The sequence below is a fragment of the Lepus europaeus genome, chromosome X (assembly GCF_033115175.1).
Source record: "Lepus europaeus isolate LE1 chromosome X, mLepTim1.pri, whole genome shotgun sequence".
In the NCBI taxonomy this organism is placed as follows: Eukaryota; Metazoa; Chordata; class Mammalia; order Lagomorpha; family Leporidae; genus Lepus; species Lepus europaeus.
The window spans coordinates 51,002,954-51,020,384 of NC_084850.1; the positions used below are offsets into that span (position 1 = coordinate 51,002,954).

The window sequence follows — 17,431 nt, forward strand, 5'->3', positions numbered from 1 at the left end:
ACAGATATTTGGCATTACACGAGAATCACGCTGGCGCAGCTCTACCCAGCAAAGGCTGATTCCATGTAATTGTATGCCAAAAAGGAACAATCTGTCTTAGGACCACAACGCATTGCCCAAGTGACGCTATATAGACAAGGGAGATATCAGTGATCCAGGGACTAGATATAGAAAAAAAAATGAGTCATAGTTCGTGAAAACGTCATGATCTAAGGGTCTACTTCAGAGTACAGAAAATGTTTCTTCCTCATGTTTTCAAATGATCTTTTCTGCAAAATGCAAAAGTACAAAATGGTTGACTAAACTTAGGCAATATTTTGATTTCTGTCAGCAAGTTGCTACAATTGCTCCTACAAAGTCACTAGTAGCATACTTGCTATACAAGTTCTTCTACAAACAAAAAGCTTATTCATTTATACCCTGAAAATGAGAAGCAATGAGATGACACACCTAGAACTACTCCTCAAGTCAAACTCCACACATTATAATGCCACTGGTCTTTATATTCCTTCAGATTTTTTAAAAGGAAAAATGACTCTAAAAAGTTTACAAGTTCTAGGCTATATGTTATTTTGTATATGTTATTTTATGTTATTCTAGGCTATTTGTTATTTTGGAGGGCTTCAACGTACAGCAGGAGCTTTTTTTTTTTTCTAATGTACCACATCTATCAATCATCTTGTCATTCAGAATTGAGACATGCTATTGATTGAAGAAATCAAAACAGTTTTGCAAAGTTTGTTTGTGTCTTCAAACACATGATCATGTTGGATTTCTAACTATGGGAACAATTTTCCTCATTTAATAACCATTTTAGCCTTGCAGGTATACATTCCAATTTATCAGCTAATGAATATTTTTCCAAAATTATTTGCTCATCATCCTTCTCATACCTCCCAGGACAATAAAGGAGAGTGTGATGTGGGCAATGATTATCAATTCACATAAGGACAGTGCCACTGCTCCAATTTATTTTTCCAGTCCTTTGTGGATGGCTTTTTTGTTTTAAATGACTACTCAGAGTCCTTGACAGGCTACCTATAGACACTAATTTTAAACACTATTTTGAGGAAATAAGACATATGGAAGCATTTCTGATCAGTCTTCAATTCAACACTGACTTGAAATTAATTACATCTACTTGTGAAATCATTTATCAAACATTCTTCATATTATCAATGAGAGGCTCTCTAGTCCCTAAAACAAACTCTCAATTAAATCCTACTTTCCTACTAACTTCCACTATAAAATTAGAGACATGTTACCAAAGGAGAGTTCCAGAATAGACTGAGCTAAAAACTTTGGATGAAAGGCAGTAAGATGGTAGGTAGCCAGCACTGTGGCACTTCATTTGTTTCTTGGTCAGCTGAAAATCAGATAGCTATTAGCACCAGTCATGTCCCTCATCCTCATGACTACAGGGATGTCTCTCTTGTTAGGGAAGTTACCTATATCTATGCTTTGGGACGTGTAGACTTGGCCCTCTTCCTGCGTTGATCTGGGCATTTTCGTCCCTTTAGTTGGGAATTCTAGTGCAGTAACACACTTTACCAATGGGGGTCAACTTTTAAACTATACTTATCTCAGAAAAACCTTATGTTAGAAACTTCTACTTATACAAAATGTATTTGTTATCTTCTTTTTTAAAATTCTCTGTAATAATCTCTTTGTTTTTCCCTGTGGCATAAACATATAGGAGTTTACATTTCAGGTTAAAATTAGATACTTATGGTGAATAGAACATTTTATTCTTGGAAGAAAAGTTGTACCTATTTGACAGTGTGAAATTTCTCAATGTGAACCATATAGTATTATAATGAATATTGACTTTCCAAAAAAGAAATTTACATTACAAATAGTTAACTTACATAAAAAGATAAACTGTAAATACATATTTTCCCATCATCTTATTTTAAATAACTATATATTCAATGTGTTCTCAGTTACATAACCAAATATGCAGATTTATTGATACACAGATACAGATAAAGAAGGAAAAGAAATAGAACGATCCCCCAGTTGTCATGGACAGTTGGCTCCAATTGGCTCCAGGATGCCCCCCCCAAGTCCAAAAATGCTCGAGTCCCTTGTATAAAATAGTGCCATATTCACATATAACCTATGCATAGACTCCCATATACTTTAAATTGCCGCTAGACTACTTATAATATATAATACAATGTAAATGCTAGATAAATAGTTGTTGTATTATCATATTGTTTAGGTAGTAAATGTCTGATTATGTCTGGTACAAAGTCAATTTTTTTCTTGAATAGTTTTGATGCCCAGTTGGTTGAATCTGTGGATACAGAACCCACAGATAGTAAGGTTCTGACTGTATTCCAAAATATTAACAATAGTTATCTCAGAAGGGTGCAATTAGGAAAGACTTGCATTATACTTTTTGAATTAAAAATATTCTTTAACAAATTAAAATTATTATCATGGACAGTCAGTGTGAGTGTGTGTGTGTGTGCATGTGCATAAAATTTACATTCCATTTTTTACTGTGGTAAAATACACATAACACACAATTTACCACTTTAACGATTTTAAATTGTATGACTCAGCGGTGTTCAATACATTCACAGTGCTGTATAACCACTGCCACTATTCCAGGTGTTCCAGAACCTTTTCATTACTGCAAATGGAAGCGCTTTGTCAAGCAAACATTTACATCCGTTCTCCTCTCTTCTCTAACCCTTGATAACCACTCATCTTTTTATCTCTATGGATTTTCTCATTTTGGATATTTCATATAAATGGAATCATAAAGTATGTGACCTTTTGTTTTGGGTTCTTTTAATTAGCATAATGTTTTCAAGGCCCATTCATGTCATAGTATGCATCAGTACTTAATTTCTTTTTATGGCCAAATAATATTCCTTTGTATGGACATACCATATTTTGTTTATCCACTCATCTGTTGATAAACACTAGGTTTGATTCTACCTTCTGGCTGTTGTGAATAGAGCATGTGTGTACAAGCTTTTGTGTGAAGATCTGTTTCCAATTCTTTTGGGTATAAACATAGGAGTAGAATTCTATCAATATATCATTTTTTTTTTAAAAAAAGGCTTTTAATTCTACTTTGGCATTTTGTTTTTAAAATAAAGCTTTTTCAGAATTATTAAGAATTAATAGAATATAATTCTCATAATACCATTTCATTTTCAATCACGATGGCACAGTTTTAAAAGACCAAACCACATTCTTATACTTAAAAATATAATTTTCAAGCTTTCTCTTTGGGAACAAATTTCTCTTATGCCAAATACTTGAAACAATGATGAACTGAAAAGGACAGCCTCTTTTTCTTAGTATAAACCACTCCAGCAGTACCTAGCTCATATCTGAACATTTATATAATAAAAATACAAAAAAAAAATGTGAGTTTTTTTTTCTTTGCTTAACAGGAGTCACTTAACAGATATCAACATTTAATATATTAAATATACAATACCACGTGGAACTAATATAGAATATTCTAGAAATTCAAGCTGGCAGATGGTGATCAAAGAGGATAAACACACCCTGAAAGTACATAATACTAATTCTTAAATGCTTTATTCCCCAGCCCCCAAACAGGAAAGTGATAAATTGCATGAACACAAAAACCCAACAGTATCAAGGTTAATTTTAGCTACAGACAGTGCTTGAAGTGAGCTAAAAAGATGATGGTGTACTTTGAGATTACTCATACCTATTTAACATCTGGTAGATTTTATCATTTTTCCTTCTCCCAAAACATGTACATACATTTATGCAATATGCATTCATGTATGTGACACAAATGAGCATGCACACACATGCACCAAAACTGTTCTACACTCAGTTGATGCAACTGAGGGTAGAAATGTTTTGGAAGCTTGGTCATTCCCCAGATTTCAGACTTTTTTTCCTGTTATTATTTCTACTCCCAGTACTACACACCCAGCACCCTACAATTTAGAAAGCAGAAATGAAATTCTGGCTACAGAAGAGGGAGGAAAAGCCTTAAAACAGTAAAAGAACAATTCAAACTTTATATTAATAAATAGGGGACATGACTTGAGACCGTTCAAAAATAATGGAGAATATTTGCATAATATTGGAAAAAATATGAACAAACAGAGAAAACAATCAAGTAGGAAATTTTTTAATCTATAAAAGGTTTTAGACATTCTAACTTTGCTAGGAGCAGCAATATCTATTTTATTTCTTTCTTCACAAAAATTCTAACATGTTTTCAAATCTGATAATGCTCTAAAAATCTCTGTCACAAAACCCAGAAGGAAGGAACTCTTTAATCCTACTCTCTGTAGAAAAGTTTTAAATAGCTCTTGCATAACAACAACAATTTATATCATAGAAATTTTGTCAAATGAAGATTAACTTGGTAAGTATCTTAATTCTGTATATGGAAAACTGAATTGCAGTGGAGAAAACTGTCCAACGTCTCACAAGGAATCAGGGCAAAGTCAGAAATTAAGTTCAAGTCCAGTTAACTGTGAAGACAATGATCTGTCCATAAGGTAGGCAATCTCAGTTACCATGGGGGCATGGTCCTTCTAAAAGAGCAGAATTAAAACATATTATATCATAATGATACACTAACGTCATTCATGATTATGAGACAAAATGCTATGCACAAGGGTATTTCACACAGCTTGTGGAAAATAGAAATAAAAGGTAAGTTTATTTTGGTGCAAAAATTTTGGAAATCCATGCATAGTTTTTTCACATGTATTTTCCATGAACTTTTGGAAGACCTCTCATATATAACTGAATTCCCCTTGTTTGATTCTCATAACACTGATTTCTTCTTGCTTTATATATACATGTTCTCTCTGCCAGATTATAATATGCTTTATGGCAGAGAAAAAATCTTACCACTTTTGTCCATGTAGCACACTGGCTAGAATACAGTAGGTATTCTGTAACATGGGTGTTATTTGTGTACAAAATTTCATGGACCAATACCCAACTATCTTTTCCAAACCACCAAAGCAAACCATGGTGACAACTGTTGAATGTCATTAACAAGCCAACTCCACATACTAAAGAATAATAAAAATATGATCAATACAAGCTACTCTGAAAATGGCAATGCACAGTTAGACCTGTATTTGCATCCCAGATATAGCCTTAATATTATTTGTTAGTTGTGCTTAAATGTATAAATTAAGGTAGCCAAGAATGAATCAGCATTTAACTCTAACCAACACTCTGCTATTGCCATGAGCTGATATTAGCAACTAGTATTTTATCCTAACTCTTGCTTCTTGTTTCTGAGATGTGTCTTTTGACCGCCTAATCATTTAGTAGCAGTCATACCAGAGTATACAAGACTGAGAGTAAAATGAGACATGAATTTCAGTCAATCCTCCTTACTACTTATTAACAGCTTTTATGAGGTACTCTGGTGAGGTAGTAAGATAGAAGTGGAAGCCAAATTCAGTTGGGGATTGTAACAACACATGGTATGATGCCCTGGAAAAAAAAAAAAAAAGCTCCTTTACTTGTATCTCCTGGTTCAGTGGTGAGGTTTCTTTGTGTTGCTATCAATCTCCATTACAATAATGAATCAAACAAAAAAGTTATTTTCTGGGTCTACTTTTTAACATCTACTGAGGAGTTACTTTAATGATTTTCAAAATTTTCTATCATCTTACCTCCCAGTCCAAATAATCACAGACATCTTCAAAATTAGTGAGCAGAGACACTGAGCAGAAAAGCCGTGGCAGCTCGTCCCTTGTCATTGGGGGGAAACGGCTATCTTTAAGGGCACTGTTGAAAACAAAGCAAATATTAAAGCAATCACTGAGTATGAAATTTCCTAATGTCAAATGCAGATGATCATTTTAAAAAGGTAGGAGATTATAAAAAGATGAGTAAGTTGTCAAAAATACCAATAATTTTCAATTGTGTTCAGAGTTCTAAAGATTAGAAGTCATTTTTTTTTTCATTTAATAGATTACATTGGCCAGCCAATCCTGAGGTCACTTCAGTTGTGGAGTAAATGATCCGTTATATTTCCTGTATAGCCATATGCTGATGTCTTTCTCTGTTACTCACAGAATCTGAGAATAATTTTTATCTTACTTTTGAGAAGAAAATCCAGACTAGTAGAAACTTGTGGAAAGACTATTAGATCTAGTACTGGTAGGAGGATATATGTATACTTTTAACAGATTCCTTTCTAAAAAGATTATAGTAAGTTGGCCATTTACCATAGAATAGCATTCAAAAGAGTTCAAAAAAATCAAAATTTCATTTTCCTCAAGCAAAAGAAAAAGAAAATGAAAATAATCATGGACATTATGGACTAAAAATACTCAAAAGGATTTCAGGCCCCCTATAAATGACAATGCAAGATGTGAGTCAAAAATTGTGAATCTACAGGAAATAGGGCTAATCTAAGCAAAAAAAAATTATGATTAGAAAAAAGATTATGATTAGGAGACCCTTAATCATATCAATAGATTTTTGAGTACATCATTCTGAGTACATCATTTGAGTACATCGTTCTGATTGGATCCTATAATCAAGTGTAGTATATCACAGTGCCAAACTCTAGAAAAACCCTGCTGTAAGGAACAAAAATGTTGGAAGACCATAATGCTTACTGCAACAGATAAGAACACACACACACACACACACAGAGGCACTGCATGTTCCATGTACTTTTATAAGAAACCATTTCCTGGTCAAGAAAAAGAAACACACTTCCAGTTGCTCACTATATTAATGGCACTATGGGCATTCACAAACATCCATGTTCAAATGTCCTATACAGAAGCCAGGGTTAGAAAAGGTGTTCACAGATTAATCTTTAGAGGTTACAAACTTAGATGCTACAAACAGCTTGGATCATAACAAAGTCCCGTGGCCCTTGGAAATAAATTAACTCCTTTTTCATTGACTTTCTTGTTGCTGAATTTTCTTTTTTATTTTTTGTCTCATTCTTTGTATTCTGAAAGTCACCCATTGTGTTTATATTTCCAATGCATGCTGGTTCTCATTGTACCTCACTATACAAAGGACAATGGTTATGGGAAGATGTAGAAATGTTATATATTTTTAAAATATAAATGTTTTTCCCATTGAAAGAGTTAAGATTAACCAAGAAACTTGGGAAATTTGTGATAACTCATACTGTGAGAACAGCATTTCACTATTTCATACCTTAACAACATAAATTTCCTATGGTTTGGCTTCTTTTATTTTCTTACTGGCAAATAAAGTTTAAAAAGTACTTTCAAGTTCTCATTCAAAGCCAAGATAAAGACACATGTCTGTGTGTTTAATCCCCAACCCCACCAACACACACACACATATTGGAGGGAAATTCTAAAACATAGACCAGAAAATCTCATGAATAAAAAATAGGCCAGGAAAAAAAAACCCAAATGCCCAAAGATCAATCACATCCTTAGTTTTCCTGCTAAAAAGAAAAAAAAGAAAAGAAAAGAAAAAAAAAACAGAAAAAACAGCTTTATATATTAGAATATAAAATGTAATTTTTTTAGAGTTATGGATTTTTAAATTGTGGTAAAATATATATAACATAAAATTTAGCATTTTAAATATTTTTTAAGTCACAGTGCTGTGCATTTAAGTACTTTGTGTTGTTGGGCACTCATCACCACTCACCATTTTGTCATCATCCCCAACTGAGATTCTGTACCATGAACCACTATCTCTCTGATCCTCTCTTCTCCCTAGTCCTTGGCATAAAATGTACTTTAAATGCACTTTTGTATTCCCAAATAGTCACAGTAACACAGTCACTAATGTTTTTATATATACCAGTTTTATTGCAATATAATTCACATATCATTCAATTCACCTTTTTAATGTACATAATGCAATGGTTTATGGTACATTCCCAGAGTTGTGTAACCATCATTCATTACTCAATATTAGAACATTTTCATCATCCCACAATGAAACCCCTTATTCATTAGCAGTCACTGTGCATTCCTTCATCCCCTGCCCCTAACCTGGAAAGCACTAATCTGCTTTCTGTTTCTATGGATTTGCCTATACTGGATGCTTTATAAATATGGAATCATACAATAAAATTGCCTCCTGTGACTGGTCTCTTTGATTTAGCATGTTTTTGAGCTTTCATCCATGTTGTAGCATGTACTAGTACTTTATCCTTTTTTTAAGATTTTATTTATTTATTTTAGAGGTAGAGTTACAGACAGTGAGAGGGAAGAGATGGAGAGAGAGGTCTTCAATCTGCTGGTTCACTCCCCAAACGGTGCCAGTGGCTAGAGCTGAGACGCTCTGAAGCTAGGAGCCAGGAGCTTCTTCTGGGTCTCCCACACGGGGGAAAGGACCCAAGCACTTGGGGCCATCTTCTACTGCTTTCCCAGGCCACAGCAGAGAGCTGGATTGGAAGAGGAGCAGCCGGGACTAGAACTGGCATCCCAGGGATGCTGGCACCACAGGTGGAAGATTAGCTTACTGTACCACAGTGCCAGCCCCCACTTCATCCTTTCTATTGCCTAATAATGTCCCATTGAATGGATATACCACATTTTGTATACACTTATGAAGAAACAAACATTTTGGCTATTTCCACTTTTTGGCTATTATGGAAAATGCTACTATGTGAATATTTGCTTAAGTTTTAGTTTGGATATATATCTTCATTTCTCTTGGGTGGATAACCTGAGTGGGATTCCTGGGTCATAAAGGTAATTCTATGTTTAACTTTATAAGGAACCAATAAATGGTTGACCATAATGGCTCTATGATTCTACATTCCCACCAGCAGTGTATGAGGTTTCCAATTTCTACACATCATCACCAAGGCTTATTATTGTCTACCTTTTTCCTTCATGTTATTTGAGAAAGAGAGAAAGGAGGGGGGGGGGAGATCCCATATCCACTGGTTCACTTCCCAAATTCATGTAACGGTTAGGGTTAGGCCAGATAGAAGCCACCAGGAACTCAATCTGAGTGTGTGATGTGGGTGGCAAGGATCCAAGTGTGTAAGCCGTCATTTGCTGCCTTCCCAGGGTGGACACTAGCAGGAAGCTGTATCAAAAGCAGAGCTGGGACTCAAATCAGACATTCTGATATACGATGCTGGCATCCCAAGTGGCATCTTAACTGCTGTGCCAAATGCCTGCCCCTATTGTCTGTCTTTTTTATTATACTGCTAGGTTCCCATTAATGAATTACTCTGTCTCCAGCTCTAGCTTTTTCATCAAAGCGATACACATGCTGAAGTCATCATACAGTTAATTTCTCAACACTTTGAAGCTAGTTATCATTGTGTTTATTTTCTAGCAAACCCAGGAAAGGTAAATTGTAGCTCAGGGCAATTCAAACTTTTTCAAGTCAATGCAATCTTCAAGTATCCTAAAATGTAACAGGATCAGACTAGCAAGCTTTTCATATACTTTGGAACTTTGTTGCTCATTCTAAGCTTTGAAAACCATAGAGAATGTTTAGAATAAGGAGTAAGTGGGAATGTGCTCGCACAGGTAATAGGAGAAAATGACAAGATGCCTCCCCATACCAAGATTCAGATGTACTGGCTTCAAAGCTCTGAAGTAGGAAAGGCCCATCAGTCATGACAGTAGTAGTCTGATTTCACAGAAACAGTCAGATAAGACTTTCAATTCCTGCATTTGCCATCTAACTCTAAGGAACTTTTCATCAAACTTATGAGCATAGCATTCCAAAGGGTAGGAAGCCTTCAATATCACTAAATGCAAATTCCTAGGGAAAGGAACTAGCAGTGAAAGCCTAGCAAGGATTTAGGGGATTATAAAAAGATGAAAATGCAGCTGGAGACTGACCTCAGAGCTGCCAGGCTGGTGTGGATAGCTGATAAACAAGAGGATTCAGCTTTCCTCAGCCTCACTCCCTTTAGGATAATGGAATGTGCCATGGTAAAGCTGAGCCATTACACAGGATGCTTCAGTTTGGAGTTGGGCAGTAACTTGCTTGAGGTGATGTGACACAGTTAAGTTACTGACAAAGGTGAGGCTACAACCCAGGTTTTCTGACTTAAGATTCGCACCTTAGTCCAAAATTCTTTCTAGTATTTACTACTTTAGTTTTCACCTTTAAATGGATTATTTCATTAAATTTCAAATTAAATCCTTGCCTTACTTGGCAATTCTGAGCTCATAGCTTCAGTGCCTCTGCCTAAAGATGATAAACAATAATTCAATAGCATTCATTATAGCCAAAGGGAAAATACAGCCAGACTTCCTGTCTATTGGACGTTTTTAGGAGTAGAAAGGATTTTTAAATATTAATATCATCCATGGAAAGCATTTTATAACAAAGTAGTGCCTGCCAATTTAAATTCTAGGCAGTCTAAGGAACTCACAAGAGGATACTGTAGTAAATCCTTATGAAATTCTCCTTGCTAGAATAAGAAGCCACTTTCTAATGTTTAAATATTGCTAGGGAAAACAAAACAAAACACTCATGTACAAAATCAGTGGGCTGCTCCATCATCCATATGATGGATGAGAAAGGTTTAAATAACAATTGAATTTACATATCATGTTCAAATATATTCAATTCAAACTGGCACCTTCCCAAGAATACACTTCACCTAATTGAGAAACAGCATTAACATCTGTCAAAGTTAATATCTAACGTTAAATAGCACTTTAATGAAAATGAACATTTTAGTAAAGAAATTGAGAGTTGAGTTCACAAAGAATCAAAGGATTTGTGACAGTGCCTGGAAACTATGCTAAAAAGAAAAAAAAACAGCAGAAAAGAGACAAAAGCTTATATGTTACAGGACTGATCATAATCAATATAGCGTGCAACAGAAATGATTTCACTGAATCTACCTAGTCATTCACTCACTTGTTCATTTACTTTCTGAAACACTGATGATCTTAATTGGTTAATCAGTGGAATGTTACCAAACTGCGAGGGGCTTCACATTACATGCAATCATTTTTCAGGACAAGGAAGTAATTAAAACCAAAATTAAAAATCTCTGTTTGGAAAGGCGAAGAGGAGCAAATCAAGAACAAATTAGCTTTTTAAAAAAAAAAAAAAAAAAAAAAAAAAAAAAAAAAAAAAAGGCCGGCGTTGCGGCTCACTAGGCTAATCCTCCGCCTTGCGGCACCGGCACACCGGGTTCTAGTCCCGGTCGGGGCACCGATCCTGTCCTGGTTGCCCCTCTTCCAGGCCAGCTCTCTGCTGTGGCCAGGGAGTGCAGTGGAGGATGGCCCAAGTGCTTGGGCCCTGCACCCCATGGGAGACCAGGAGAAGCACCTGGCTCCTGCCATCAGATCAGCGCGGTGCGCCGGCTGCAGCGCGCCTACCGCGGTGGCCATTGGAGGGTGAACCAACGGCAAAAGGAAGACCTTTCTCTCTGTCTCTCTCTCACTGTCCACTCTGCCTGTCAAAAAAAAAAGATTTTTCATGAGGGGGTTTCAACTATCAGGAAATTCCATATCCTGCCATTCCCAATCAGGGCTTCTGGAACAAAATGTACACGTGGCATGTTTGAACCCCAGAAACTGAGAGGACTGGAATCCCAAACCCACATTTGAAAAATTACCCATAACCTCTCTTTCTCATTAAGTGGCAATTTTAGCTTCCCAGAACTCAAGAAATAATGGGCACGAAACAAAATGCAAAAATGCAACTATTCATCAAACCTAAGGGTAGAAAGGAACAACAAAAGACACAATTACGATTAAGGAAGGTAGGGAATCTTTTGGTGAGAACTGTGAGTCAAAAGACAATTTTCAATTGTAAGCCTTATGTACCATGTTACTAAATTGGGAAATGTTTTCCCCTTTACCCTTATAAATACAACCTACTTGCTACTCAATGAACATGAACACTTATTAATTTCTATATAGATAATGTATAGGAAATAGATGAAACTAAGAGCTAGAACAAAAGAAGGTAGAAAGGAGGGAGAGAAAAAGAAAGTATGAATACACAAAAAGAAAAAGTAAGAATCAGAAAAAGAATATACAAAAAAAGAGGGACACCTGGAAAGGGCTCAAATAAAGACACAACAAAGGGACAAAGAGAGAAAACAAGAGAGAGAGAATAGACAATTGAGAGAGAGGGAGATAAAGGGCATAGGTTCAGTGGGTTTTGATATATATTCTTTGGCTCCTATGCTATGAGATTCACTTAGGTTTTAGAATGTTATCACATACTGCCTTCTGATTAGCTTAAAGTTCATGAATTGCTCTAATATTGAATTCGTAAAAGCCTCTGCTCTCTATGAGATAACCACAGCTGCCCACCAGGAGGGAAAAAATATTCTTTGGGCTGCAAGCTGTGATGACCAGAGCAGTAGCTTCAGAATTTGCCTCCTAGGCTATGAGTTCCTCCTCTCTAAATCAGAGGAATGGGTTGTGAATTTGATTTAGTGGAACAGAACTAAAATCAGAGAATACAAGATACATAAAGAAACAGATGGTTAAATGTTTGTGTGTATGGCAAATATTTCTCATTTTCCTCCATATTATGTTCATGTAATATTTTTTCTGCAGTTTCTAGATTTACTCTATCTTGTTTTTAGAAATGAACTACTAGAAACCATTTTTGAGTTTTTACGGAAATATTTTAAAATGTAGTTCACCACTGTAAAATAAGCACAATTCTCTTTATGACTCAGGTTCATCTTTAAGACTCAATATGGCCTTGGGTTATTCATTACTATACACAGTGAGAACAGTGCTTTCATGGGCTTGGCATGAAAAAAAAAAAACCTGTGTGGGTTTGGAAAACAGATTGTGTATGACCACTAACAATTTCTTGGGAAATTTGAAAACATGAGATTGCCTCTACCTTCAAGAGGCTATTAACACAAAAATAACCTGACATAGACTTGCAAAGTTTCCACAGATCTCATCCTTCTCTCTAAGTTACTATAAAACTGAATGAATCACCTCTTAAAACTGAACTGGAATTTAGAAACCTTGTCTACACAACCCTGAATGAGTATTATTTCCTGAGGACCATGATATAACAACAGTTCCCTGTGATTTACTGCCAATAAATACAGCTTCTAATATGCAAAACTGAAGTCATCATTAACACATGAACACTATTTCACAGTTCTATAGGACACAGCACAATAAAATGGTCCAGAGTACTGGAGTCAGACACATTTACATTTGCAACCTGGCTCCATTATACACTAGCTGTGTGACATTTAGTCCTATCTTAACCTGTGGCAATTTCTGTTTCCTCATCTACAAAATGGAGATAATAATAATATCTACCTCACAGAGCTACTGTGACAATTAGTTTAAAAAATGATAATTGTACAAGGGCCTTGCATACATTCAGGGGTTGGGAACCTTGTTTCTGCCAAGGGTCTTTTGGATATTTATAACATTATCTGCAGACCATACAAAATGATCAACTTAAAAATTAGATTGCTATAGATTTACTGAATTTTGAGTGCTGTCTGTGGTTGCATTGGCAGGGCCAGACCAAATGATTTTGCAGGCCTTAGACAACCTGAGGGCCAGACACTCCCCCCGCCCCCACTAGATGCTCAATAAGTAGTGGCTAATAAAGAACTTTGATCATCAGTATATTTGGTAGGTTCATGCCTACAGGTCTGCCCCATATCATGGCTCTGGTGAAAGGAAGGGAGCCACAGGACTGAGACTGACTTGTCAACTGTGCTGTGGGAGGATGCAAATTATCTCCTCTAGAAATGCAATGTAGCCATCTTAGAGGACAGCAGTTCCCGTTCTAGGTTCTGGCATCTCTGAGAAGCCATCATTTCAGTATTTAAATCTTCAAAATATTTACTAAGCACCTGTTAAATGCTTCTTATTATACAATGAGTCATGGAGGATATAAAAATACCAGTTGAGTATCCCAAAACCACACATCTGAAATCCAAAACTTTTTGTGTGCCAGTGTCACAATAGAGTGTTTTGGATTTCAAATTAGGGATGCTTAATCAGTAAAGTCTATGCAGATATTCCAACATCTGAAAAATTCCAAAATCTATAATATTTCTGGTCCCAAACACTTCAGATAAATAATACATAACCTGTAGTAAATCACAAAATAATATATGGATATGTGTAAAACACTTGTTAAACTCATATATTCCATACTATTGGAATGCTGAGAGAAATGATCAGATTATATTAGCTCCTTTTTCTGAGAGATTTGATATTGTTATTGGTTTACAGTTACCAACTGATCTAGAATTGCAGGTGAATTTATGCAAACAAAATGTGTACATGTTTTCTCCATAAAAAATCTACTATTATCAAATAAAGTATGTCTTCATTAAGAATTTCCATTATCCCATTGATATGCACTCATATATTGCTGTTTACAAAGATTCATTCATTCATTTATTTGGAAGAGTAATAGAGAGAGAGAGGATCAGAGAGACAGAGAGGTCTTCCATCTGCTGACTCACTCCCCAGATATCTGCAACAGCCAGCACTGGATCAGGCCAAAGCTAGGAGGCTGGAACTCCATTTGGGTTTCCCAAGTACATAAGTCATCATCTTCTGTCTTCCCAGATGCATTATCAAAAGGTTGGATCAGAAGTGCGGGGGGGTGAGGGGACCTGATCCTAGGTACTCAGATATGGGATGTGGACATTTCAGGCAGTAGTGTAACCCACCATGACACAATGCCTGCCCCTATATGTTGTTTTTATATATTTTCTTAGTTTTCCTGATTTTAAACTCTCTAGGATAAGCATTAGTCTTTTACTTTTGTACAAGAAATGTTTATCAGGAAATTAAGCTCTCTAGATTGTGTTCAGTATATTATCAATGGGCATCAATATATTATTCTCTATCCTACCAATTAATAATGCAGCAAAACCATTAAAAATAAAATAAAATCTAAGAAGCAGACACCGAATAAGAGATGAGAGACTCAATAGGCAGGTAGCAACTATTTTCCTCATCTAAGTCAACAGTCTCCAAACTATTTCAATTGAGCATTGTTGTTGGTAATAAAGTTTTAAGCATATACCTCCAATGTGGACATATATCAAGTATATGCATGTACTACTATCAACAGTTAATATATCAAAGCATAATATGTACTCAGAGTCAGCTTTGTTGTTAAAAGCAGTAGGTATAAATCAAATACTTTTCTTGATAATTTCTTGTTTCACAGATGACATCTTGTCAAGTCTGATTATCTTAATTTTCACTTCTTAACTTAGCTGACTAAGTTAAAAGGTAACTTATAGTAGAAGTGTCAGCTAGCTCCACCATTTTCTTATATTACCCTTGTGCTTGCATTATTATCATCATCAACCCATTGTTCCTTTCCATCTTCTTAAGCTGCTTGTCCATTCTGCGTAAGTTAGTTTATCTAGCTTTAGCTAATCTACTTACAATTGTCAAAGGGTTTAAGGAGAGTCCTGGAAAGAAACTACAGGTTGAAGATAATATTAAGAACCATGAATCTGCTTAGCTAGGAACATGTAAGTTGAAATACATTGCAATATTCTGAAAGTGAACCAAAGAATTGTGTCCTTATCAACCTCTATCAAATGGTGGGTTTTCCACTTTCCTCAGGATCCCTCCATTATGTGACAGTGAGCCTAATGACAGCAGCAGGATCAGTCCAAATGTTATTGGTGGAGTTTAAATATTTTCTTGTGTTTTAGATGAAATGATCATAAATGGAAATTTTAATATCTTGATCTCATTCCACAATGGATTACTTGAACAACCCCCTTTGAGGACTGCTAATCTAAAGCTCTTAATCAAACTATAGAAGGCTGATCTTAGTATACTGAAACATGATACTATGAGAAAAAGCAGCTTTAAATACCAAAGAGCCAATATCTGTTAAGCACCTACTGTGAGTCAGGTGCTGCACATACATTATTTTGTTAAGTCCTCAAAACAACCCATTTTGTAGATGAGAAAACTGAGGTTCAGTGATGTTCAACAAATTAAAAATTATCAAATATCGTAAAAATGGCTGGAATTTGAACTCTGGACAGTCTGCCTCTACAGCCCATTTTCTTTCATAGCACCATTTCTAGACCCTCAGCAAATCAACATAAATGCATACACATTTAATCACTTAAAGGAATTTTTCCCCAATAAATGTTTCCTTTCACAGGGTTTATCTGAAGGCTTTAGGTATAAGTGTGAGAAGGTTCTGAAACTAAGATAAATAGTTCCTTTTAAGTGAAAGTATTATCTTATTTTTGTTCCCCTCTTTCTCTATTTTGGTGATTCAGAGCTGCTCCCATTGAAAAACAACTGTTTTATTGAAATTTAATAAGCCCCATTAGTGGGTTACTAAGCCTTCCCTTATTCTGAAGCCTTTCCATAATGTGAAATTTAATCTGTTGGAAGTCATAATAGAGTTACCAAAATACTATGTTTTGGACATATCCATGATGGTGGGCCTGTTTCTTATTTTTAACTTTGCTTTTCTAATCTGACTGAATAAGCTCTCTAATACTCACCACAATTTTTTTCCTTCCCTCTTTACATGGTAATCACATCTATAAATCCGATTCTGAGAACTGCAAGGCATATGTTATCACTCCTATGTGACATGTTAGGGTAGTTTAGTGACCTACTGGTTTATTGTCCTTTCTAAAAAGGATTGCCAGTCCTAGACGGTATTGTCTGTGGAGAGGCACCATGCTGGTTCTTATTATAACTTTGACAGATGTCACTGACTGGGTAGTAAAGGTAACTAATCAAAAGAGTGAAGTCAGACTTAAAGATGAAGAGGTAGGTTCTATGGTGCAGTGGGTTAAGTCACCACATGAGATGCCCGTATCTCATATCAGAGTGACTACAATGGAATCATGCTACCCTCTTTAGATCCATCTTACTGTTAATACATACGCTGGGTGGCAGCAGATGATGGCTCAAGGGTGGAGTTTCTGGATCCTTGTTTTGGCCTGGTCCAGTCCTGGATACTGCAGGCATTTGGGGAGTGATCCAATGGACCAATGGACAGAAAAAGTCTCAATCTCAATCTCTCTCTTACTCTCTCTCACTCTCCCCTTTTCCTTCCCCTCCCCTCCCCTCCCCCTCCTTCTCCCTCTCCCCCTCGCAAACTCATGTTCTCACTATTGCTCTTTCAAATAAAACAAAAACTTAATGAGGTGCAAAATGAATGTATCAACTCTGTTGTGCTAAAGAAGAAAGAAAGTGAAGAGTGAGACAGTGGGGGGGGGGGGGAATCTGATCCCCCACCTCCCCGTTCCTCCATTGTAGTATTTTTTATCTTTATTCACTCCTCCTTCTACTCTCCCTTCTATATTCTGGAATTTTCCTCTTTTCTTTCCTGTTTCTACTTTAGTAAGGTAAAGAAGAAAGAATAGTAAAAGGTCATGAAGGAAGGACATGAAAGAAAAGAATGGGAGTGTGGGGGAGAGAAGAGGTGATCACTAAGACAACAGGATACAGCCGCCACCTCTGCTGCTTTGCAGCACGAGAACAAGTCTAAA

General features: G+C 36.0%; 1 protein-coding gene across 2 annotated transcripts in view; it reads right to left on the minus strand.

Moving 5' to 3' along the window:
* Window positions 1–17,431, minus strand: part of AMMECR1 (AMMECR nuclear protein 1) — a 128,722-nt gene that overhangs the window by 15,509 nt on the left and 95,782 nt on the right. For both annotated transcript variants that reach the window (XM_062183825.1, XM_062183823.1), the window contains one exon: window positions 5,655–5,769. In XM_062183825.1, the coding sequence (XP_062039809.1) occupies window positions 5,655–5,769 (115 nt within the window). The remainder of the gene's footprint in view (window positions 1–5,654; window positions 5,770–17,431) is intronic.